Source organism: Capricornis sumatraensis, chromosome 12 (genome assembly GCF_032405125.1).
Source record: "Capricornis sumatraensis isolate serow.1 chromosome 12, serow.2, whole genome shotgun sequence".
NCBI classification, from domain to species: Eukaryota; Metazoa; Chordata; class Mammalia; order Artiodactyla; family Bovidae; genus Capricornis; species Capricornis sumatraensis.
In genome coordinates, this window is record NC_091080.1 from 23,422,875 (window position 1) to 23,450,158 (window position 27,284).

Sequence of the window (27,284 nt, forward strand, 5' to 3'; positions counted from 1 at the left end):
ATATTAATAGACTTTTATAATATTGAACCAACCTTGAATTCCTGGAATAAATCCAATAGGGTGGTTTATAAAATACTAGATTAACTTTAAATTTTAAATTTAAATTTAATTTCAAATCTAAGTTCATAAATGAGACTGACCTGTAATTCCTCCACCCTTCTCATTTTTTCTGCCTTTGTCCTGTTTTGGTATGAAGTGTACTATTTATACCAGCCTTATGAGTTCGTTGGAAAGCTTTTGTTCCTCTTCTATTATCTGAACAATTCTGTAAAAGATTGGCATAATTTTCATTGAATATTTGGTAAAACTTTTCTGTAAATCCATTTTGGATCTGTTGCTTTGATATGAGGTTTTAAGCTACTACCTCCAGTTTTTAAAATGAGATCATCCAGGCTTTCGATTTTTCCCTGATTTAATTTTAACACATTTTTTTCGTTTTTAGGGATCTTTCCATATCACCTGAGTTTAAAAATTTGCCGTAAAGCTAGTCCTGATTTTTTCATAGATCTTTAATCTCTGTCATATCTACAGCTGTAATTCATTTTCTTCAAAAATATTATTTATTAGAGTATTCTCTTGTTGCCAAATATTTCTATTCTATCAGTCTTTTCAAATAAGCAACAACTGCCTTTGCTGATCTTCTGTAGCATATGACTCTGCTTCTTTAGTAAGTTCTGTGCTTATCTTTACTTATCTTTCCTTCTTTGTGTTTATTCTTTTAAAATAAGAATTCAATGCTTACTTCCGTTTCCAATTCTCTTTTTTCCTAAAACAGACATTTAAAGTTTTAAATTTTTCCTCTAGGTTCTGTTTTAGCTGCATCCCACAAGTTTTGATATGTTGTGTTTTAATGATCATCAAGTATTTTAAAATTACAATCCTGATTTCTTTTTAGATCTGTGGATTTGGGTGTTTTAAAATTTCTAAGTATACAGAATTTATTTTAGTCATCTTTTGTGACATTGATTCTTAACAATTTTAATGTGGTCAGAAAATACAACAGCATCACTTTGAAATTTATTGATATTTGCCTTAAGGTCTAGTATGGAATTAATTTTTGTAAATATTCCAGAAATATTTGAAAAGTACAGTTTTCTGAACAGGTCCTGCTAATCAACAGTGTAGGAATCAACACAATATTGTAAAGCAATTATCCTCCAATTAAAAATAAATAAATTTTTTAAAAGAGTGTAGGAGCTGAATGCTACAGAAATGCTTCATCTACTGCAAACATCGGCAGGAAGAGCAAGAGGAAGGGAACAGCAGAGCTGCTTTAAAAAGTGTCCTTATTCCCTGTCATCCTTTAAGGTCTTTCACTAAAGAGTAGGCTTGGCATGTTGCCATTGTCCTTTAAAGTCTCAGTGTGTGATATAACCTCACTTTCAAAAGATTAGGAAAAATAATTAGGAAGAAATTTTAAGCACCATGCTACCTGGATTGGAGCTTTCTTACTACTCTTTCTAAGCCTTGGATCCTTGATACGCATGATATACATGTCAGCTCTCAGGATGCAAGGCTCTCAAAACATTTGGATGGTAGCAAACAGTCTGAACAGAAACACGTGTGACTGTATGTATACACACTCAGTGCAAGTGAAGACAGAATGGCTGTTTCCTGAGGTTGGAGTCATTCTTTCGGAGCCCTGGGGCCATGCCTGTAGTACTCGGTGAGCTCAGCAACTAATAAGCCTTAGTATCTAATAGCAGCAGAGAGCATCCATGACTTCTAAAGACAGAAGGACTCAAAAAACCCTTACACTTCAACGAAGACTTGTCAGAAAGTGGGGTCTACTCAATCAGTGAGATGAGGTTATTATGTATTTGGGCATGACTAGGCCTTGGAAGAAAAGTTATGACCAACCTAGATAGCACATTCAAAAGCAGAGACATTACTTTGCCAACAAAGGTCCATCTAGTTAAGGCTATGGTTTTTCCTGTGGTCATGTATGGATGTGAGAGTTGGACTGTGAAGAAGGCTGAGCACTGAAGAATTGATGCTTTTGAACTGTGGTGTTGGAGAAGACTGTTGAGAGTCCCTTGGACTGCAAGGAGGTCCAACCAGTCCATTCTGAAGGAGATCAGCCCTGGGATTTCCTTGGAAGGAATGATGCTAAAGCTGAAACTCCAGTACTTTGGCCACCTCATGCGAAGAGTTGACTCATTGGAAAAGACTCTGATGCTGGGAGGGATTGGGGGCAGGAGGAGAAGGGGACAATAGAGGATGAGATGGCTGGATGGCATCACTGACTCGCTGGACGTGAATCTGAGTGAACTCTGGGAGTTGGTGATGGACAGGGAGGCCTGGCGTGCTGCGATTCATGGGGTCGCAAAGAGTCGGACACAACTGAACGACTGAACTGAACTGAGGAGAAGCAGCGGATATTAAGAATCAGGGAGGCTGGTTTTATAGGTTTTAGTAGCTGAGACTAAAATATGTGTGGTGACTCAACAATCTGTTCTTTACTTCATCCATTCTTTACTCAGAGAGTTGCTGGATATACAAAAAATAAAAATTAGCTTTAAAAGATGGACCTTAGGGGCCAGAATTAATCTCTATTCTACTATCAGAAGAAAAAAGAGACTGACAGTTATTTAACATGTTGGGGGAAGGGTCATAGCCCCCTGCGTCTCAGTTCATTTTCCAGGGGGTAGGAGACCAATATGAATGAATGTAAAAGGAAAAGATTCTCAGAATGCAAGCATGAGCAGGCGGAGCCAGGAGCCAAGGACTGAGAACCAGGAGCCGTGAGGAGCAGGAGGTGAGCTCGGGGTTTGGGGGTAGGGCTTAGCTCAGTGACTTCAACTCTATTTGATGAAAATTAGGAAATAAGCGTGCTGCATTAGGGGGCTCAGCAGTGCCCCTCTTAGCTTTAACCCTAACCCTAACCCTGCAAAACTGTGTTTCCCAGTTTTCTTGTGGTTACCACGGTGGTAACAATCTCTTGCCGTGTTGAAATTGAGCCCATGCCCAGTCCAAAATTTATATGGAAAGCAAAATTCCCATTATCAACATATGCTAGCTTGTTTTTTATACTGTGGGTGGGCCATGAGAAATGACAAGAAAACTGTGAACCTAAAATCAAGCATATCAATCACGAGCTGGGCAGAAAAAGCAGACTAAAAGACCAGCCTAGTCAATTAAGATCCAAGGGTTCAGGAGGGAAAGATCAGACTTGAGAGTGCTCCTTAAGTGAGCTGGTGATTCTCGGAAATCTGAGCTCATGTTATCCCGTGTAGAGGGGTGAAACTTCATCCAGAACACTCCTTTTCTCTTTCTCCCTAAATGATAAATAAGAGGACTACTTGGGGAGTCCTGGGGAAAATCATTTTGTAAAGAGAAACTCGGCACAACACCCTTTTTATGGACTTTAGAGTTACATCATTACCAAGATTTTCCTGAAATAAACTGTGAGTAGCACTGGAGATGAGAAATACACGCCACTAGGGAAGAAATATTGGAGAAGGAAATGGCAACCCACTGCAGAGTTCTTGCCTGGAGAATCCCAGGGATGGGGGAGCCTGGTGGGCTGCCGTCTATGGGGTCGCACAGAGTCGGACACGACTGAAGCGACTTAGCAGCAGCAGGGAAGAAATATAAACCCAGGGGAAAAGAAGACAAGATACACAGAGAATTAGCGAAGGACAAAATTGCAGGGCACCACTCTGTGTTTAAATTATTAAAAAATGTATAATGTACTGGTTCAGGAAATGACTTTGGAAAAAGTGTAAATCACGGGTGAAAACATATATCTCTACCACCGGGAACGAGAGCCCTGGGGCTTGCCAGTGAAAGTCTTCTGACTGGAATACGTGAGTGATACCAGCTTAAAATAAAGTGGTGGTGAGGAGGAGGAGGAGGACATAAAACCATGAAGTGTGTATGCATGGAGGGGACAGCAGCATGAACTACACGTGCAATCACAATACATCACAAAACAAACCAAAGAGGGAAAAAGTGCAAAGAAAGGCATGAAGGGTCACTCTGCTCATCTCTCATTTATAAGTACCGTTTGTAATGCCCATTCCTTGGAAACCTATAACCAGAGTGCTAATATACTTTCTCCTTTTATATCTGCCACAGTACTTCCAGAAAATAAAGCTGCTCTGGCCATTTACTAAGTGTGTGTGCACACGTGTGTCTGTGTGTGTGTATGTGAGACACAGAGTGGGTGAGACAGACAGACAGACTGACCCAGCGACACACAGAGAGGAAACGGAAACCGGAGAGGTGATCACCAGACTGAGGAAGCTGCATCCATCGAGTTAAGAATTTCACGAGGCAGGGTCTTTGCAGCGAATCAATTGAGTGAAGTGGGTGGTTTATAAAGGGAGGGCCAGACTGGGCACTAACTTTGTTTAAGCTTCCCTTGGTGACTATTCCGGGTGCTTTGTTAAACAGAGGAGAAAACGTAGTCTTTAACTAACCATTCCAACATCTTGGTACTGAATTCCCAGCTCCACTCTTTGGCTACAATTCCGGAAACGTGAACTGACTATGTTTGGCTAGTCCACTGGTCGATCTTTAAAAATGATAATGCTGCATGTTTATGCGCACGGAGAGAAAGAGGCTGAAACAATATATGTAAATGTTGCCCACGGGGATATCTGGGAAGCGACACCCTGAATGATGTGTTTCCTTTTATATGCTTCTTTTAGGTTTCCTAGTTTTCTGCACTGAGCACACACTGTTTTGTAAGGTGGAAAATAAAACAAAAATTTACAAGACAAACCTAGACTCAGGAAAGCCGCAGCTCCCACCCACACTTCTCCTCCCCTGTGTTTATTCTCTTACTCAGCGGAAGGCTTCTTCCCCCTCCGAGTCATTCTTCTTTCCTCTTTGTTTCCACGTGGGCTTCTTTCCGCCCGCCACACTCCTCCCTGCTTTCTCTTCACAGCCCTCATTTCGGATGAGGAGGAAATTGGCTGCCCTTGCTAATCCTCATGTTTCCTCTCCTAACCAGCTGCGTGGAGAAAGCCCCAGAGCACAATTCCCTCCCAACGGCAGCCCAATTGGAGAGATGGATTAATTACGTCGGTCTGGCTGCGAGCGTGACACCTGCTGTACACAGGCGGCCATGTGCGCGTCCGGGCCCAGGGCTTTGGTGCGGATGAGTCTGTCTCTGCACTGGCAGGCGCTGAAGAGAGAGAGTCAAGGCCAGGACCCAAGGATTCATTTCAGCGTTCGTGGCTGCAGGGGAGACCTGACAGGGGTCAAGTGGTACGTGTCTGCAGCCAGAGTCCATTTTGACTTACTGCATTTAAGAAAAGATCCATGGCACTGTAAATCTGGAACTCCTGGCCTGGTATATGGCCCATACGTCAGGAGGCAATTTCTAAAAGAGGTGGCGGAGGGGAGGGTCATTTAAAGGTCATCCACCAATTATGGCTGACAGCGTGGGTAGGGGGAGTCAAGTTCTTTCATCCTGGGAATGGCTGCGAATCTACCAACAGTCCATATTTCCCAGGGCAGACGTCGGGGAAAGTGGCAAAAGGTAGAAGCTGAGAGATTTTAATGGTCTGCAGGGTGATGCCATTATTTCTACCCCAGGGTCCCGTACTGATTTGTCTGCTAGTCTCATTAATTTTTAGAAGAGATGATTACTAATGAGGATGCATTTGATGATCAAATTAATTACTGGCAGAGCAGGAGCTCTCAGGGTCAGCTGAAACCTCCCAGAGTTAAACTTTATTAGGGCTTCTCGTTCTTGTCCCAGAAGTGAAGAGATTTATTTTCACAATTCAAATCTAATAAATAAAAGCTGCACGTGTGTTATTTTCTTCTTGCTGGTTCTTACTCTGCCCAGACAAAAATCAAGGGCTGGGACACAGCGTCAGAAAACAGGCAGTAGATTTTGGTCAAAAGTATTTCTAATGAGCGAGGAGCTCTGGAAGGTGTCCTGTACCCCTGGTCACCGCAGCTCTGAAGCCTCACTTCTCTGCAGGGTCCACTGTGGGGAGTTACAGGAAGACAGAGAATGCAGGGGCCGTGGTCTGGCAGGACTGGCCTGGAATTCTGACTCTGCTGTGTCCGGACCCTGGGCACGTCACTGGCCATCTCCAGGTCTCAAGTTTTTCCCCGAGAAACCACAGTGAGCACATGCTCCTGAGGTGTGAGTGCTGAGAAGAGGAAGGAAGGGGTTTCTGAGAGGTAACTGCGGGGAGCAGGTCCCCCAGCCATAAAGCGGTGTAGGAACAGCACAGGCCACCCCAGGGTTGGGAACCTCAGATCTGCATGTCTCCAGACTTCCTCTGTGAGTCCTGGGTCTTCTCTTGCATGCTTATGCTAAGTCACTTCAGTCGTGTCTGACTCTCCAGGGCATCTTCCCGACCCAGGGCTCAAACCCGTGTCTCTTGTGTCTCCTGCATTGGCAGGCAGGTTCTTTACCACTAGAGCCACCAGGGAAGCCCCGAGTCTTCTCTTAAACCTCCGCACTTCTTCATGCTGGCCCCGAGTGTGCAGCGGTTACAGTTGGCATTTGTGCAACAGCTTTTCCAAACGCATTCATGTACATGGCCTCATTTTACGGCCACAAACCCTGATGGAGGTGAGCAGGGCCCATTATCCAGGTTAAGAACCTGAGGTTCAGACAGGCTGACTTATGCAGAATTGTGCAAGAGATGGCCAGGCTGGACACCCTCTCCCTCCCACTGGTTTGGCATCTTCCTCTTCTTGTGCAGGGCTCAGTGTCCCTCATGTCCGTGAAGGCGGCCTATATCCTTTCTCATCAGAAGGTCTCTCTGTCCGGTGAAAATGGTACGATGCCCCATGGCCCGCCCGTCTGAAACTGCTAAAAACAGAGCGGTTTCCTCTCCACGCGCATCACTTCTGGTCCTTTGTATCTTGTCCAGATTTAAATGGGCAAGTGTCTTCATCACTCCCAACCCCCTCAGCAGATGCCAGGTGGGATCATTTCAAATGTGATGGGAATGAGCCAAGGATCCGTGCACTGGTTTCCATTTCTGGTCCCAAATGTCCCCAACCATCCCTTCAAGACTCTCACTCAGCAGTGGGTACCAGACGTCCTTCGAAGTGCCAGAGAGTGTGATCTGCAAGTGCTAGAAAATGTACATGCTGCCAGCAGGACAACCGATGTTTAGCTGAAGCTAAGAGGTGCTGGATTATAAATGAGGGTGATCATCACCATCACGCGGGCTGCTATTACTATGCACCATCCCACAGTTCGACCCCTTTGGCTTCCCAGGTGGCTCAGTGGTAAAGAATCCACTTGCCAAGCAGGAGACGTAGGTTCGATCCCTGGGTGGTAAGATCCCCCAGAGGAGGAAATGGCCACCCACTCCACTATTCTGGCCCAGGAAATCTCATGGACAGAGGAGCCTGGTAGGCTGCAGTACATGGGGTCACAGAGTCGGACATGACTTAGTGACTGAAGAACAACAAATCCCAAGGTACTGGTTGAAGAACAGGCAGAAAATGAAATGACAGACTCTGGGGTAGTTACATGAAAATAACCAATGACCACGGTGGACCCCAGACTCAGCAGCTGTTGTGAATCCTGATGTCTTGCCTTGGAACTGATGTCAAGCCACACTTTGAGAGATGTACATGTTTTTATGATTGTTCTGATTTTAGCAAAATGTCAAAAATCTTTAATATGAATATGGGAAATGTCCTGTGAGTTGTTTTTTGATTCAGAAAGAAAGAGACTGCATCTGGGTAGCTTAAACAGAATAAACATGGCTTATGTCTCTGCAGCCACAACTTGTAAAAATTCCAGATGTGTGTGTACGTCTTTATGCACACAAACATTTTTTGAACTTTTTAAGACTACAGAATGTTTTACTACTTGCCCATAAAGATTTCCCAGACCCTTTCTCTACCTTGTAATAATGTGATTTTCTTGCCTTGACCAGTGATACCGAATTATTTTCTGCACTGATGTAAAATATTTTCATACAGTAAAGATATGGATGAGTAAACAACCAAAATTTCCAGGATACTTCTTCAACTGAGCAATTTTGAAGTTCATGAGCCCTCCTTAGGAAGAAAATCCTCATAATAAACTGCAACTTAAATTCCCAACGAATCAGTCTTTAGTTTTCCACAGCCTGCATCTAGTTCACTGATCTAAATATTTCACAAAAGCTCTTAAAAGTTAATTTGCCATTATAAAAGTGGTGAATTCCTTCTTTTAGAGAACTTTCTCCTCTTCTCCTTCTTCTGTGTTAATGTCCGTGTCACTGTGTTTTTAACTCTGGAGGAAGACCTGTCCTTCCGATGCCTCTTCAGTGTCTCCACGCATCCTTCTCCTTCCTGCATCTCCAGCACCTTCTAATCTTCTACTCTTCGCAGGCCCACTGAGGCTGAGGCTTGCCTTCCTCCATGTCATTCGTTTTTCTCAGTTCTGTGCCTTTTTCTCTCTTCGAGGGCAGCCAGCCAATATAGATGGGAGGAAAGTCACCCAGCCGAGCCCTATTTCTATTTTCATTCATGAGGATAAGTCCGTGAGTCACATTTTTAAAGAGCGAACTGAAGGGCTTCCCTGGTGGCACAGTGGATAGGAATCCACCTGCCAATGCAGGGGACGTGGGTTCCGCCCCTGGTCTGGGAAGATTCCACATGCCACGGAGCGACTAAGCCCACGCACCACCACTACTGAAAGCTGCGTGCTCTAGGGCCCGAGAGCTGCAAGTACTGAGCCCAAGTGGGGCCCGAGCGCCTGGAGCCCATGCTCGGCAACAACAGAAGACACTGCGGCCGAGAGTCCGTGCACCGCAGACAGAGAACAGCTCTGCCTGATGCAACAAGAGAAGAGCCGGCGTGGCAACAAATGTTGAGCTGTAATTAACTGATCAATGATAATTATATAAATTAATTATACAGCCATAATTAACTAATAATAAAAAGAATCAACTTAGAAAATCCAACCTTCCGTCACCTTGTTCAGACTATTCATCTCCCTTTTCTCCTCCCCTAAATGCCTCTAATTTGTGTATCTGCCTTCCTCATCCTGAAGCATCCATCTTTATTCCAAAATACGCTGCCTTAAGTTCCTATGTTCCTACCTCCTAGATGGTTTTTTTTTTTTAATTTTTATTTTTACTTTATTTTACTTTACAATAATGTATTGGTTTTGCCATACATTGACATGAATCCACCACGGGTGTACATGCATTCCCAAACTTCCTAGATGTTTAGAAAATGTACTCTCTCTTCTTCTCTTGTTTCTGCAAAGCCAGAATAACGTGGAATGTTCCCCCCAGGCTCCGTTCCCCTTCCACTCTCCAGGCACCATACTAACCCAGGATTCGTTCAAGGACTGGATTAAAACCAAGAGCTCCTAAAACAGGTTCTTGTTCAAAACGTCAGACCCAGTCCGTGTGTGTTTGCTTTTGCCTTCTCTCTCCTCCACGACTGAAACGTACATCAACGAATAAACTTAAAAGAGCAAAGCAAATACAAGGGAAACGCCAGGGAGTTCTTCATGTAGGACAGACTCTGGTATTTGTGGAATCCCCAAGTACTCTTGCTTGGAAAATCCCATGGATGGAGGAGCCTGGCAGGCTGCAGTCCATGGGGTCGCTGAGAGTCAGACACGATGGAGCGACTTCCCTTTCACTTTTCACTTTCCTGCATTGGAGAAGGAAATGGCAACCCACTCCAGTGTTCTTGCCTGGAGAATCCCAGGGATGGGGGAGCCTGGTGGGCTGCCGTCTACGGGGTCGCACAGAGTCGGACACGACTGAAGCGACTTAGCAGCAGCAGCAACTCTCCTCAAAATGAACCTGCCAGTCAGTGAGCCACTAAAAGGGAGACTCTGCTGTGGGGGAGGCCTGGAGTCAGCCATCAGCAAACCACACAGCATCCTGGAACGGCGGCCTCTAGCCCTTCATCCCAGAGACAAACAGGCCACTAAGCATGACCTCCCATGAGAAGAAACCGGGAGCACGAAGAAAGATGGAGACACAGAAATGAAACAAGCAGTCCTGGGATAAACAGAAATGGTTCAGGACCAAAAAGAACGTAAAAAAAAATTCTAATTGGTATTCTCGAAAAGACTGAGAAGAGATGGTAACCGAAAAATAGGACTGCATGAAAAGATAATAAACAAAGAACAGAAATAACATTCGCAAATAAAGTAATGTGACGATCAAATAGCAACTTCAGCGGAAAGGATGAAAGATAAAGTTTAAACAGATCATAAGAGAAAAAGGATAATGGACAGAGAGCACGGGCTTTGTAGGTCCATTATCTGACTGCTGGGCATTTTCAGAAAGAAAATACAAACGCAAATCAGAAGTGAACAGCTATTGAGAGAACAGAGACGCCTGTTGCACCTGTCTGTGTTCTCTGCCTGCAGAACCTCACCCATGTTCTTTGTAGCGCCATCTTTGAAGGCTACTGGGAACAACGGGACTGCTGGCCTTCATAGGATTTTCACAATGTTTAAGGGACATGCTCTTTTTCCTCCCCAAATTTAAAAAGAAGTTATCTGAAGTTGTCTTGGGTAAGTTCATTTTACTTGTCTTCCTCTAAAGTCTTCTAATGATCAAAAACACCCTTAGCCCAGCACAACCAGCATTCTCACACAGTCATCATCACAGCAACCCTGGACATGACTCCTGCTGCCATGACAACGACCCTAACTGTGACCTGTGCACGCCAGACCTCCTGACACGTGAGTCTGGGAAGGCAAGCAAACACAAACTTTTCACTATCTCTTAAGTAAAAAAAAGTACTTACTCAGACAACTGAATGGTTTAAAGAAGATTTCAGAAGAGATGGTTAACTTTCCTTATAGTGGTCAGATGCACTCACTGGAGTTATTTCAACATATTTTTTATTTAATTCACAATATAATATAATATATATATATCCCACAAACCAATCCTTGATCATTTGGCAAAACTCGCTGGGGTTACATTGTATTTTAGGAGACACGTTTTTGTATTTCTTTGCCCTCTTCTGCACAATTAGTCTAGATTAGGAGTTGTAATACATATACAGAGAATTCCACATATGCTCCTCTTTGAGCGTAAAGTGGGGGAAAAATTGTTACTTAATTTCTGAAATAGTGTTGATCCTCATAGGACTCTTTTCCCAATTTTTTTTTTCCTGGTCTCTTTTGCTGAAAGCTGTCAAGACAGCTGATTAGCCCTGGTCTTTACTAATGTCAAGCCAAAAGCATAAAAGAGTTCTACGTGGGCCAATGGTTTACTGGCCTTAAGACAGCTGGTCTTCAGATGACATTTGTTAACAGCATTAAAGAGCATTGGCTGAAAGTGTGTATGAGGGAGCCTTCTGATATAACCGTCATTAGTCACTCACAGTTTTAGGACCGGCAGCTTATAATGGTATCCTGTTGTTATCTAAATATTTATCAGTCCTATCAATAGGACTTACACACGACTTCAAAAAGAATTCTGATTTTTAAGTTACTTATTTAGAAATATGACAAACTGACTTATTCTCATGAATTAGAACACAAATCCTACTTAAATGAAGGTGTGGTTAAAACCATAAAAAGATACTACTATACACTTCTTACAGTGACTGCTGCTGCTGCTGCTAAGTCGATTCAGTTGTGTCTGACTCTGTGTGACCCCATAGACAGCAGCCCACCAGGCTCCCCCGTCCCTGGGATTCTCCAGGCAAGAACACTGGAGTGGGTTGCCATTTCCTTCTCCAATGCATGAAAGTGAAAAGTGAAAGTGAAGTTGCTCAGTCATGTCTGACTCTTCGCAACCCCATGGACTGCAGCCTACTAAGCTCCTCCGTCCATGGGATTTTCCAGGCAAGAGTACTGGAGTGGGGTGCCATTTCCTTCTCCATCTTATAGTGACTAAAAAAGAATAAAACAAAACTAACTGGCCACGCCAAGTGCTGGCTGACAAGGTTGCTGGAATTCTCATGTAATCTTTCGGGAATGCACATCAGGAAAGACATTCTGGAAAACAGTTTAGCAGTCTCTTAAAAAGTCAAACACACCATATGACCCAGCAATTCTATATTTACCCAAGTGAGATGAAAAATTATGTCCAAACAAAAGGCCTGTAAATGGAATGTTTATAACAGATTTATTCACATTGGCTTCAAATAGAACACCATCCGAATGTCCATTAACTGGTGACTAGACAAACGAAGTACGGCCCTTCCTTACAATGGAATACCATTCAGCATAAAGAAAATGAATAGCAGACACACCCAGCAACACGGATGCCTCACAAACCCGTCATGCTGAGGGGCAGGAGCCAGACTCAAGAGGCTGCACATCCTGTTTGAATGCTCAGCTGCTTCTGTCGTGTCCGACTCTGTGTGACCCTACGGACTGTAGCCCGCCGGGCTCCTCTGTCCATGGGGTTTCTGAGGCAAGCCTACTGAAGCGGGTTGCCATTTCCTTCTCCAGGGGATCTTCCCGAGCCAGGGATCGAACCTGGGGATCGACGCAGGGATCGAGCGTCTCTGAATCAACCCGTATTGGCAGGTGGGCTCCTTACCACCAGTGCCACCTGGGAAGTACACGCTATGATGCCACTTACATGACTTCCTTGAAAGGGCAGAACCATGAAGGCTGAAAACAAGTCAGTGGTTACGAGGAGTGGGGTGGACTATAAAGGGGCATAAGAGAATTTGGGGGTGCTGGTGGTGACAGAATTGTTTCATATATTGATTGTGGCAGTGACTCATAGAACCCTGAACATCGTCTTTTTCACTGTGCGTAAATTTTACTTTGATAAACCCAAGAAAACACTTCAGTGTGGTAACCTGAAGATAAATAAGAATTTCTAACATGGGTATGCTTTCCTTGGATACCTAAAGATACAAACAAAAGCCCACAACCTCACTCTCCCCATGGCAGAGACAGGTCAACTTTGTCACCAGCTTCAGATCAGGTAAAGGCTATCGTGTTACCATGGATACCAGCTATTACTTCGTTTTGTGTGAAACCTCTAATATGAAACTGTGACTCACATGCAGGGCAGGGGGAAGACTGAGAAACACCCAGACAAATTCACCCTTGGCATTTTTTCACTTTTCCAAACCCTGCCCACAATATTTCCTTCATGAACTTATGAGAAACCATGTGAAGTCAGTGGACACGTCGTTCAGGGATGGAAAGAAGAAAGGTGAGCAACTTCCCAGCTAAACTTGAAGGCAATTCTAAAAAACTATACGCTAGTCCTAAGGCTATAAAGACTGTTTATATTGTTCTGCTTATTGCAGAATAATTTTCCCTAGATGGACTGCTAAGACAGTGACACGTGAGAGACCAACGCCCTCCTCTATCTGCTGATTTGCCTGAGAGGGGATGATTTTCTGATTTATAAAGCGGACAGCGGGCAGATTGAGGGTGGGTTTTAAAGTTAGGAGAATTCTTTGCAGTGGGGCTCAAGTCGACAGGTTGTGGGAATTCATTCAAAGTGGGTAAGGTAGGAAGATGACTCTTAAGAAGCACATACATTTAAAAACTCTATTAAAGATGTGTTCCACAATAATCACCATGGGTCCACCTAAGGGCCAGCGAGAATGAAAACTGTACCCGCTGCCACTGACCTAGTGCGTCTCACGTGCTAAGGAGGTGCTACACGGACCCCTGGGGCAGCAGTTCTCCCCATACCCTGCCCTGCTCTTTCCAAGATCCCAGAGTCCCCCAGAGGCACTGGGCTAGTTCTTGCCCCCGTACCTCTGTCCCTTCATTCCTCCATTCAACAAATAGATTTTGACGTCTCCTCTGTGTGCGCTGCTGATGGAATTGTGCCCCCCTCCAAATTTAGAGTCACGTACAGATGTGAGAGCTGGACAATAAAGAAGGAAGAGTGCTAAAAACTGATGGTTTCAAATTGCGGGGCTAAAGAAGACTCTTGAGAGTCCCTCGGAAAGCAAGGAGATCAAACCAGTCAACCTTAGAGGAAATCAACCCTGAATACTCTTCGGAAGGACTGATGCCAAAGCTGAAGCTCCAATACTTTGGCCACCTGAGGTGAAGAGCTGACTCACTGGAAAAGACCCTGACGCTGGTAAAGATTGAAGGCAGAAGAAGAAGAGGGTGGCAGAGGATGAGATGGTTGGGTGGCATCACCAATTTAATGGACATGAACTTGAGTAAACTCTGGCAGATATTGAGGGATAAGGAAGCCTGGTGTGCTGCAGTCCAGGGAGGGGTGCAAAGAGTCAGACATGACTTGGTGACTGAACGACCACCACCACCAAGTCTATATGGTGATGTCCCAAATGCCTGTACTTCAGAATGCAAACTTATGGAAACAGAATCCGTGCAGATGTCATGAGTTAAGATGAAGCCATATTTGAATAATGTGGGCCCCTTAACCCTGCACAACTTGTGACCCTGGCACACACACAAGGAGAAGGTCATGTGAAGATGAAGGCAGGGAGCGGGGTGATGCGTCTGCAAGCCGAGGAAGGATAAAGCTTGCTAGCAAACCTGCAGAAGCCAGGGGAGAGAAGAGAGCAGACACTCCCTTGGGTCCCACAGGGAACCAACGTTGCCAGCAACCTGGTCTTGCACTTCTAGGTCTAGAATTGTGACCATAACCTTCTGTGATTTAGACCAAATCAAAGAAACCAAGACAGACCTCCAAACAAAACTCCCCTGCCCCCAAAACAACACAAACAGGAAAGGACGCTTTCTATGGACAAGGAGATTCTGCAAACGTATGAGAGGCTGCAAGAGGAGAACTGCCCCTTTAAGGGGCTGGAGCTCAGTGAGGATGCCCAGCACTGTGGACCGGTGTGGACCAGGGCATGCTTCTTCCTGATAGGCCAGCCCACCCTGCCTCCTGACTTCTCTCACATTTGAAACTTCAGCAGCCTTCAAGGTTTTGATCCACTTTTCAAGCAGCCAGGGTCACCATTCTTGGAGGAAAAGAGGGCCCTGTTGCAGGAGATATGAGATAGTAGCCTGTCGGCTAGATCTGGCGTCATGGTCCTCAGAGAAACGGCCAGACGCTCCTCTTGGCAAAGGCACCGCACACCCCCGATGGGGACAGATGGACAACCCCAGGAGCCCCGCGTGGCAGCTGTTACACTGATTTTCAAGTGCGGGGGCCCGAGCCCCGCCTGTAATAACATTTTCCTGGCTGGCTCTGACCTCTGAATCTCGCTGATTTGTCTAACACACACTGTGAACATCAGCGAGTCAGGACTCAAAGCCAAGACAGCAGAATTGCTTTTAAATGGCAGGAGATGCTTAAGACAGGATTTCTGTGACTTGGTCATTAACTTGTTTACATCCCGATCTGCGCTTCTTTCTCACGTCCCTTCCTCTCAATTATTTTTTCCCTCCCTTGATACTGCAACCTGTTTTTGGCGAAGTTTTCAGTGGCAGTTATCTCTCACCTTTAAAACACTTCCGTAGGCAATTCAGGCTTCTGCTCTTAGACAGCAGTCAATACAGATGCGGGAATTTGAAAAAATATATCCTACTCACTCTATCATTTTCCATCAGCCTGCTTGTATTTCCCCCATTTAACGAAAAATAACCTTTCCTCCTCCCCCCTAGAAAGGAGAGGTTAAACTGATATATTCAGAGGAGTAACACAAATACCCCTGTGTGATGATAATTTGATTATTCTACGATAACTCAAAGGCCCAAACTCCTTAAGTGTGTCACACATCAATCGATGCTTCCAGATATAAATCTAGATATGACTCTTTGATTTGACTCTCTGCAGCCAGTGCCTGGGTTGTCCCAGCCCTTGAGCCCTTGTTCCGCGTAATCCACGTTCCTTCTCCTTCCTACAGAGCCCACCACTTCTGTTTCTTTCTTACACCAGCTGGAAAGATCCAGATTTAATCTGACCGTGCCAAACTGAAGCCCGTGGCTCTTTAACAAAAAGCAGAGACGTTGGCCTCTTTCTGAAGCTGCCCATCGCCCTGAATTCCAGTCCTTCATCCAACCCCACAGCAAACATTTCTGAAATACAGAGTGTTTTCATAGAACCAGTCTACATCTTAAGTATCACCCGGGAGAAGAGGAAATAAAAACAGTTTACATGTTCATCAATCTCGAAAACAAACTCGCCACGCTGTTATAAAAATCAGTCTGCTTGCTTGTAAGTGGAGACGTTCTAAGATTACAGAACGCTGGTGTCGTGATGGGCACGGATTTTCTAACCATTTGCCAGGGGGCTACATTTCCCGTGTGGAGCTTTCAATCCCTTTGTTTGGGATCGAAGATTCTCCTCCTTTGTTTCCCACCTCGAGGGTGTACTTATTGATACTGCAACCTATTTCTTTGTGTGGCTTCTCCCCAGACCCTCTCCTCCCACAAAACATCATCGGGACTTTCCTGATCGCACCGCTCAGCTTTTCTGCTGTCCTTTTTCCTCCTCCAGTGTCCCGCCGCCCCCCTTCCCCTGAGCACACGTGCCCCTTGCTCTCTGAGCAGAGGCGCAGGTACCTGCTGCATGCCTTGCATGGTCTGCTGCAGGAACTGCACCTGCTGGTCCTTGGTCAGGTTTTCCTCCGTCCGAAACAGCTGCTCCTTCTCCTGCTTCAGCAGCTCCACCTCGTTCCTGTAGGCGTCCAGCTGCCATCGGAGGCTGTCATTCTCTTCTTTAAGTGCATAGGCCTGGGCGGCCAGGGCTGCAGGGCAGACAGAACGAGTTCAAGTGAGTGACCGTCTTGCTGAGATGGAGGGCCTTCGGTGCTAAAGGGAGCCTCGCACCCAAATTTTTTATTTTCTAGTTTTTTTGTTGTTGTTGATGTGGGCCATTTTAAAAGTCTTTATTGAATTGGCTACAGTATTGCTTCTGTCTTATGTTTTGTTTTTTTGGTGCAAGGCATGTGGGATCTAAGCTCCCTGACCAGGGATTGAACCCACACCTCCGGCACTGGATGGCCAGGGAAGTCCCTCTTCACTCTGATTTGTCACATTTGCGCCAAACTCAAATGCCCTACCCTGGGGCGCTGCCTTATTTTACGGCTGGTGCTGCCTTATTTTACAGCTCACTTCTTTGGGAATGTGTTAGCTATTCTGTCTGTCCCGTCTTATGGGTGCTTGTGGGTACAGGATGAATTCCTTCTGAATTCTTGTCTCCTGACCTCTGCCCTGACCCTAGGCTCCCTCTCAGAAACTGATCTGGGTTGGTGGTGATGAGAGCACTCAGAATTCCAGGCAAACTCTATCTACCTTGTGACCGCCCTCTCCCTTTCAGCAGGATGGCTTAGCTCCCAGGAGGGCCACGTTCATTCACGTCATTCGTGGTCCCCAGGTGGAGGCATGCAGCCACAGCTGCCCAGGGGAGGGTAGGGGGAACTGACCCACACACCGTTCCTTCCCGCTGAACTGCTGGGACAGACTGCACAAGTCTGTTAACTCCTTCTAACTCCTCTCAGGATGGAGACCTGGTTCGATCTGTTTCACCAGCAATTTCTGACCCTACTCTTTCCTGAAACCCGAAACTCTCTAAGTGGAGGTTCAGAGCTGACTCACTCCCCATCAGATGGAGAAACTGGGATGTGTAATTCAGGGCCTTACACATCTCACGACTCCAAAAGTAACTGAAGTGGCGTACAGAAGAGTGAATGGGACCAAGGCAAATTGAGGATGGGGACGCCCTTCCTTCGTCTCTAGCTGACTACTTGCTGGTCTCCGCAGCAATCACAATAGCTTTCTGAGCTCTCACAATATAACAGACGCTGGCCCACACACTCACTCACTCCATCTCCCCCATCAGCTTCTGATGCTGGTACTGTTCTTATTATTCCGATTTACAGATGAGAAAAATAAGGTACATGGATGTTAGAGAATTTGTCTGATTTCACAGAGAACATCATCAACAGCCTTCAAACCCAGGTTGGGCTCCAGAGTCTCTGCTCCCAGTCACTGGGCTAGTCTGCCAGCCCAATGGGTTTAGTTCTGAACAGATTATTTTAAAAGAACCCCCAATTCTCTCCACTTTTTTTTTACCAGTCTCCCATACTTTCTCTGCCTCCTTCAGAAAGGCCATTCACTACTTTTGTAAGCAAGATAAAAGGGAAGATATTTAAAAACTCCATTATCAGAAGCTTCTTTAAAGATGTGACTTTTGGTTTGTAAGGACGTGGTGTGGAACCTCGCTCCAGGAGGTTCTTGGTCCAGGATCATTTCCATCCACTCCCCAGCAATCCACCAGTTCCAGATCCAGATCAAGGACAGCCTCTGGGGTCACAGTTCCAACAGGAAGAGGTGACAGATGTGTACAGAGGTCCTCTGAAAGCCCACTGAGCTCTCTCCTCAAATAACCGCCATCAAATTACACCAACAGTCGTTTAATAGTTGAGTGTTTCACGGCATTCTACTTTGTACAACTGATGATGTATGTAGTACCCACTGAGAGACTAATCTAGTAGAGCATTCAATTAACCAGAAAATTCCCTACCTCAAACCATCAGGGATCAACTAGTCAATGAGCACTCACTGCACACGCACTCTGTGCCCGAGCCTGTCTGGGCCTCTTGGATCACAAAACAAGGAGACAGAGTAGGCTCTCCTCTCGAAGAGCTTGATATACAACAGAACCTGCAAGTTTGAAAGGAACGTACTCAAAAGAAGAGAGGAGAGGCTAATGCCTTACACGTGTGCTAAGTCGCTCAGCTGTGTCCACCTCTTTGCCACCCCATGGACTGTAGCCCACCAGGCTCCTCTGTCCATGGGATTCTCCAGGCAAGAGTACTGGAGGGGGTTGCCATGCCCTCCTCCAGGGGATCTTCCCAACCTAGGGATTGAACCCATGTCTCTTACATCTCCTGCATTGGCAGGTGGGTTCTATACCACTAGTGCTACCTGGGAAGCCCATAGTAGGCACTCAAAAAATATTGGATAAATAAATGAGCGACCAACTTAGTGTCAGGGCTTATGGCAGGGGAATCCATCCTACAGGAATTCAGAGGAGAGAAAGGAAAAGGCAGATGGGAATAATGAAGGAGGGCTTTGAAGGCTGAAAGCCCATGAACTGGTGAAGGGCATCTCAGTCAGGAACAAGAGCAGAAGCAAAACCCAGAGATGGGAACGGAAGGCAGACTACTTGGGACAGGAAGCAGAGAAGCTTGACCAAAAGTGCAAGAGTCCGTCTGGAAGCAGTGAGAGAAAGGTGAGCCGTGCTGCATGATGAGAGGGGATGGAGGCCCGCTGGACCACTGGGCCAACGGGGCGGCCAGCTGAGCACTGCTGAGGGTGCCTGCCAGTGGAAGATGTGACGAAATCGGTGATTTAGGAAGATTGGTTTGGCAATGGTGCGTGGAATGAACTGGAGGCTGAAGAGGATGAGTAAAGGAAATTTTATTTGCTGTATACGTAGCTTTCAGGGACTGATTCATAAATCAGAAATGACCCAGGGTCTATCTTGGGGGATGGGCTGAGTGTGTGCACGTGTGCTACGTCGCTTCAGTCGTGTCTGACTCTGCAACCCAATGGACTGTAGCCTGCCAGGCTCTTCTGTCCATGGGACTCTCCAGGCAAGAATACTGGAGCGGGGTGCCATGCCCTTCTCCAGAGGATCTTCCCGATCCAGGGATCAAACCTGTGACTCCTGCATTGCAGGCAGATTCCTTATTGCTGAGCCACCAGGGAAGCCCAGAGAATGAGTTAGTGGTTTTTTAAACATGGTGCGGCCCAATACCACACCGCATCAGATCCTGTCCACACCCTGACAACTCAGTTTACCAACCCTTAAGGAAATGGTTACCAGGCATCATTTAAGAGAGGGATGTTGTAATAGGGCAAAATTAGAGAAAATGCAAATGAGAGAAAAAGTGTTGGCGCTACAGAAGCACGTTACCACATTTAGTAGCATTCAAAGACACTTAAGTCATTTCCTTAGGAAGCTCCATTTGGCCCCTTCTCAGTTCAGAGTGGCATTTTTATTATCATAACTGATAGCAGGTGTTCGTGAAGAAATCGATTAGTATGCAGAGATGGAAATTACATTTTCCAAATGAATTGCCGAGTCTGCAAGATATGCTGAAATCTGGGTAGCAAAATGCAAGCAGCTATAAAGCATGTGCCAGCAACATTATTTAAATAAATTGTCTGAACATAAATACATAGAGGGAAGTGCACCATCCATTATTTTAGGACTTCTCTTAGAATGGCACAGCTGACAGCTCTTACTCTTGGCTTGAGCTGAGTGACCACTGCTCCTGCCAAGTAGGAAAGAACGTTGTTAGCATTTCTGGAATAGGCATGTGATCGCATCATATTTAAAAAGATGAAAAATAATCCAGCAGGTGTAACTATCCACTCTCATCCCCTGCTCCCCTCCCCCCAAATCAATACCATAGCCAACCCCATCAACATTTATATAATGGGGGCATATAACTGATTTACATTCCTTATTAAGTGATTTCAAGCCTGGTATCTGCAAAAAAAAATCTTGGTTTCTCATGTGGCTGCAAAGTGGTTATTTTCTAAAGGGTGAGAAATTGTCTATTGACTCCACTTAACTTCTGGCCACCTGTTTGTAAACATTTTTCAGCATCATGCTGCTTGGATCCGCCCCTCAGATGAGGCTTCCTGGAAGAAGTTAGATTATGTTTCTTGGACCAGCGCTCTACAGGAAACAAAAAATCCTAATCATTTCTAACTTAATATCATTTCTCAGTGTATTCAAAATTCAGAAACTTGAACGGTCTACCTTTTTTCCTCTCTTTTTTTCTAGGGTACTGTATTAAACAGTTTTGAAAATGTATAATGAATTCCATGATAAAATTTACCCTTGAATTACATTCGATTACAATACAAATGAGTAACAAACCCACCATTCAAATAAGCAGGATTAAAAATAAAATGACAGTAGGCATCTTTTTGTAGGAATTCCTGTGGAGAATGCACTGTGTTGCAACAAATAGAATTTTTAACATGTGGGTTACTGACTTTCCATAAAATTTAAAGAAAAAGAATACAGTGAGACACTTTAAATGTAAACTATTCTGAACATCACTGAATTTTCCTTTGGTGATTTTAAGTGAAAGTCGCTCAGTCATGTGCGATTCTTTGTGACCCCAGGGACTACACAGTCCATGGAATTCTCCAGACCAGAATACTGGAGTGGGTAGCCGTTCCCTTCTCCAGGGCATCTTCCCAACCCAGGGATCGAACCCAGGTCTCCTGCATTGCAGGCAGATTGTTTACCATCTGAGCCACAAGGGAAGCCCAAGAACATTGGAGTGGGTATCCTATCCCTTCTCCAGTGGATCTTCCCGACCCAGAAATTGAACCAGGGTCTCCTGCATTACAGGTGGATTCTTTACTGGCTGAGCCAGCAGGGAAAAGCACTGCTGTATCCAACGGTGTCTACAGATGATCATTCATTCATTCACCAACCAGCTGTGTGAGGCCACATGCAGGGAGCTGTGACCTCCATGAGGGTAAAGCCAATGCAGGCATCGGCTTATACTTGCTCAGGACCTTAGGAAAATTCTGTTACAGGGATTTTCTGGTTGGATCAAAATGGAAATAAAGACACTGGGAAAACCCTGCTAAACAAGATTAAATTCCATTTCAAAAATTAGCACTAGACTACTAAAATTAACCAAAGCGTATGAAAGTTGATCCAAAGATTGAACTGCACCACTGTAAATGAGGCTTAAATGCATTACGGCACCTCACTGTACCCTTGACTAGATCCTATATAAACCATTATTCTTCATATTAATTATGGTCAGAGTGACCTCCTCTTCCGACTCCTCTATTACTTACTGTGTTTCCATGGGAACAGATAATGGCATGCTTAACTTCTTTAAGTAAATAATCTGGTGAAAGCCTTGAAATCTCTCTCTTAGCAGCCTGAGCCAGCCTCAGAAAAATAATTAGCACTCTATGGAAATATGTAAGTTATTTTGGGTTATGTCCCAGTAAGCTGACAGTATGTTAATATCTTTTTCCTGCTCAGGCAAGATGTAACTAAATAATCAAACACTATAACATATTGTTTCTAACAATATCTGGATTTCTTGAGAATTGTTTGTCTTGGTGTCACTGGGGGACTCTGTGCTTAATGTCCCTCCCTCCCCCTCGCCAGCCTCCCCTCTTCCAGGAGGACGCTGCTGAGCTGTGCATTGCCTCCTCATGTGCAAAGAGCATCTTTCCCAAGGATTTCATCAGCTGTGACCGATACAGGCCCTTGTAGGCCTGTATACAGGCTAACAGGTCCAGAACCCAGGATGATGGGATGGGTCTGAGACCTGGAAGATATGGTCGCCGTATCTGCTTGCCTTCCAGCTCCCACAGCCCCGGGCACCTAGGGACCAGGCTCCATCTGCCTCCCTGCATCTGCACTTCTTCTTGAAGGGTGCCTGGGGTGTCCAGTTGCTCTGCTGTGGCACAGATACCATGCTATGTCATGCTTTTCTCTGCTTGGTGAAGCTCATTCTTGAGGGGTGACCAGGCCAGGCACTGCCATCTGACTGGTTCTCACGGACGCTGTGTGAGGTGTGTGAGATGTGCCTTCTGCTCAAGCCTGCATTCTCTTCTTGCTGCTGAAACGGGCCTGGGTCTCTGAATCGCTGCATGGAGGAAAGGTGCCAAGGGACCAAGAATACCTGCTTTGGACTCTCCTGGGCTCCAAAATCACTGCAGATGGTGACTGCAGCCATGAAATTAAAAGACGTTTACTCCTTGGAAGGAAAGTTATGACCAACCTAGACAGCATATTTAAAAGCAGAGACATTACTTTGCCAACAAAGTCCGTCTAGTCAAGGCTATGGTTTTTCCAGTGGTCATGTATGGATGTGAGTTGGACAGTGAAGAAAGCTGAGCATCGAAGAATTGATGCTTTTGAACTGTGGTGTTGGAGAAGACTCTTGAGAGTCCCTTGGACTGCAAGGAAATCCAAGCAGTCCATCTTAAAGGAGATCAGACCTGGGTGTTCATTGGAAGGACTGATGTTGAAGTTGAAACTCCAATACTTTGGCCACTTCATGCGAAGAGCTGACTCATTGGAAAAGACCCTAATGCTGGGAAGGATTGTGGGCAGAAGGAGAACGGGATGAGACAGAGGATGAGATGGCTGGATGGCATCACTGACTCAATGGACGTGGGTTTGGGTAGACTCCGGGAGTTTGTGATGGACAGGGAGGCCTGGCATGCTGCGATTCATGGGGTCACGAAGTCAGACATGACTGAGCGACTGAACTGAACTATGCCCAAGAAATAAGCTTTTTTTTCTTTGGGTAAAGCCACTTGAAGATTTGGGACTTAACTGTAAAGCAGCTGACACTGTTCTACCCCAGTTTCCCAAACACTGGCTTGGATCAGAAACTCCCGGTAGGTGTGTTTAACACATATTTCTAAGTCCTCCCCTCAGAGTTTCCAATAGGATTACATCAAGGATGCGGCCTGAGAATCTGCCTTCCTCCAAGTTCCCCGTGATGCTGATGTTGCTGGGGCCGAGACCACATTGGAGAGCAGCGGCTCAGACCATGGCTCCGTCTACTCCTTGGCTTCTGAACTGCCACTACAGTTAGCTTGTTTGGACAAATACTTCTGAGGGTACCACAAGCTCAGCCTGGCCTTCTGGTTTCATTCCTTGGCCTTCTGGTTTCATTCCTTGACCTTCTGAATGAGCCCCAGCCCCATGCTCTGCGCCAGGGAAGGCAGTCCTGTCCCAGCCCTGTCCCCATGCCCCAGCTACCTCCTTAAAAAAATGGGGAGATCTGAGCAGAAGATACAGTCACCACCACTTTCCTGTCCCTGGTTTTTTCACCAACAGTACCAGCAGGCATAGAAGTAGTAATGAAAACAGTAATAGCAGTAGTAACAGCTAAGGATGTTATGTGCCTAAGCCGATAATTTACACAATATCCTCCTGCCCTCGTGGAAACATGACGTAGTAAATATGACTATTATTTCTCTTTTCCAGGAGACGGGACTGAGTTTGAGCGATGTGGAGGTTACACAGCTGGCTGGAGGTGCAGAGTTTTTCCTCGGCAGGGGGAACTCCAGAATCTGCACTCTCCAAAGTAACGCCACTGGGGTGGCCTCGCATAGTAAGTGCTGCAGCTTGAGAGCAAAAGGAAACCAGGGACCCTGCTGCAGGGCCTTGTTAGTTCCTAACAGAGGTGAACACTGCCTTACTGGCTCCGTTTGGCAACTGTTCCACACGAAAGGGGCTCTGTTACGGAGGCGGATGGGATCAGACTGTTTTAAAACAAACACACTCAGATCTTCTGCAGGAGTTGTTTGTGAATAAGCAATGTGGAAGTTAAACTAAGGATTCTAGAGTCTTGAGGCTTGACTTGATCCACTCGGCAGGGATCCTGTCTTCTGCGCTGTATCCCTCTTCGATGAAACAGCGGCACTGAGGCTGCCAACCACTGAGCATCTGGGTTTTGGTCAGTTAGTGAGGCTCCCTGACTTGACCACAAGTGTATGGCTTTATTTCTGAGCCTCTATTGTGTTCCATTGTGCTATATGTCTGTTTGTGCCAGTCCATACTATTTTGATGACTGTAGCTTTGTAGTATAGCCTTAAGTGATGAGGTCTGATTCCTTAAGCGCCACTCTTCTCTCACAGAAAACTCTAATTTGAAAAGATACATGCACCCAATGTTCATAGCAGCACTATTTACAACAGCTAAGACATGGAAGCAACTTAAGTGTCCATCACAGATGAATGGATAAGGAAGATGTGGTATATATACACAATGGAATATTATTGTCATAAAAAAGAATGAAATATGGCCATTTGCAGCAACATGCATGGACCTAGAGCTTATCATAGTAAACGAAGTAAGCCAGAGACAACTATCATAAGATATCACTTATACATGGAATCTGAAAAAAAGTAAGCTTATTTACAAAATAGAAATAGACTCACAGACATAGAAAAGCTATGGTTACCAAAGGGGAAACGGTGAGAGATAAATTACAAGTTTAAGGATTAAAACATGTATACCAATATATAGGAAATAGATAACCAACAAGGACCTACTGTATAGCTCAAAGAACAATATTCACTATCTTGTAATAACCTATAGTGGAAAAGAATTAAAAAAGAATACACACACACACACACACACACACGCTTGTGCGTGTGCTAAGTAGCTTCAGTCGTGTCCGACTCTTCGCTACCCTATGGACCACAGCCTGCCAGGCTCCTCTGTCCATGGGATTCTCCAGGCAAAAATACTGGAGTGGGTTGCCATGCCCTTTTCATATATATAATATATATATATGAATGTATATATAACTGAATCACTTTTTGCATACCTGAAACTAACACAATATGGTAAACCAACTGTATTTCAATACAATTGTTTTTTTTTTTAAAGGCTCTATGAAGACAGCCAGGTCCAAGGGCTCAGGCTGGCTCTTGCAGTCCTGAAGGACGTTCCAGTGTGCACCGTACCCATCTGAACGCCCCTATGCTGTGCTTTTCTAAGTGTCTTCAGCTGGAGGAAAGGTAGTAGAGACCCCTCTTCCCACAGATTCCCCTGGTCTGCATGGGCCCAGAAAGATCCAGGACGGGGACCAGATGGCCCTCAGATGACAGGACAAAGCCCTGGCTCCTCGGGCTGGCGTCACAGCATGCCTCCCAGCATCCTGGCACAGCGCTGGGGAGATCAGACACCTGCCTCACGGCTAGTCTCCTGCTAGACAGCCTCTCCTGCTCCCAACAAACTGAAATCGATCTGTTTTCCAGGAACACCTGTATCGCCACTGAAGTAGCAATCTTCTTCCAACTGCTGGCGGAAATTCCTTCTGTTACCGTTTTTCAGGATTATTATTATTACAACTTAGCATTGACATAACATTTTCTGTTTGCAGCGGCTGTGCATTAGCTGTGATTAGAGAGAGCTCACGAGAAGCACAATGCAGTGTCTGTTTCCATCTTTGTGTGAGGTCAGTGGAATAAGGGTAATTTGAAGAGTGCAGGTAAGCTGGATCCTGTTATTATAATGGCTTGTGCAAGTCTGCAGGCACACCTGGCAGCAGGTGACTCGGGAAAAGAAAAAAAAAAAAACAATCTTCCATCGCCCTGTTCACAGAGCTCCTCCTAAGGACACAATCTGCTGGTGGCCGTGACTATGCTGTGCCACTGGGCCACTGACGCTGCTGAGAACTGACCTCACACTTCATTGCTTTTCCATCGACGTTATATCTGATACAGCTCCCCCCAGCCCCCCGCAACTCTCCCATTCACTGTCCTGGAGGGAAGTAGGTGAAACAAAGAGGCACGCCTGTTTCTTCTACGAGCAGGGTGCGTCTGCCATTTAAAGGGCTGAGGATGCCCCGAGAGTCCGCGGGGAGGCACAGAGTCCCGCAAAGCTGAGCTCCTCGCCTGCTCTAGGCGAGCACACCTGCCTGATCTCGGGGGCTCGGTGACCAGTGACGGGGGAAATGAGACAGGCGCGGATGGGCCTGGGGGGTCCCTCACCTGCTCTCCCCTCCCCGTACTGTGGTGTCGGATGGAGGGAGAGGCTGGGAAAAGGAGGGCTGCTGGGGGGCGGGTTGGGCCTTGAAGGCAGGCTCAGGCTGCGAAAGGCTGCAGGACGCGGGAACGGCCGCCAGCCGAGAGGATCACGTTCACCAGGGACCCGAGGAGCCGGTGCCGTCGACAAGGCGAGATGGACGGGGCGGGGAGGAGGCTGGGCCGCCGAGGGACCCCGTCTGCAGTCACCACAGCGGACGCGTCAAGAGCATTTCCACCAACTCTCGCTTTTAAAATCGGACTTCAGTTTGCTTTTCCACCTTCCGTCCCTATTTCTATTTCCAAGGCGCACGACTACCTTTTCCTCCCAGCTCTGAAGGCTTTACGGTTTCTTTTTAAAGAGAAGGACGCAGGTTTGCGGGAACAAGGGCCCCACCCTGGCCATGCCTCGCCGCCTAGACGGCACCCCTCTCCGGGGACGGTGCTCCGCCCTCGCTCGCGGTTGGTCTCTCCAGAGAACAGCTTCAAACAGCACGCCTTCCCCTGAAGGCATTCACTGCTCTCCCTTCCTCGCCTCGCTCTCCTCCCAACCTGCAGATTTCTTTCCCTTTTAACAAACAGTCACTTCCAATTTTCTTCAAGAAACCTCTCCCGTAAGGAGTGATGTTTTTCTACTTGTTCTAACCCCCTGCACACACACACACGCACGCACACACACACACACGCACACACACACACACTTTCTCTATGGCTGGCTGCTACCACACAAGACACATCCCACTCTGAAATGTGCGGTGGAGGTCAGCCCACGTGAAGCGTGTGCTCAGTCCTAGACACCATCCTTCACAAAGAGTGGCCTTTTCCACAAGGAGGTTATTAAAACACCAAAATACCCGGGGTAACACAGATGAGCTAAAAAGAAAGCCTCTCGCTCCCCTCAGGTTTTGTGCCGAGC

The 27,284-nt window shown here is 46.0% G+C and overlaps 1 protein-coding gene across 1 annotated transcript in view; it reads right to left on the reverse strand.

The window, feature by feature from the left end:
• The window catches only part of ENOX1 (ecto-NOX disulfide-thiol exchanger 1), a 246,523-nt gene that overhangs the window by 90,702 nt on the left and 128,537 nt on the right, over nt 1–27,284 (reverse strand). The window contains exon 9 of the mRNA XM_068984510.1: nt 16,379–16,563. Coding sequence (XP_068840611.1) covers nt 16,379–16,563 — 185 coding nt within the window. The remainder of the gene's footprint in view (nt 1–16,378; nt 16,564–27,284) is intronic.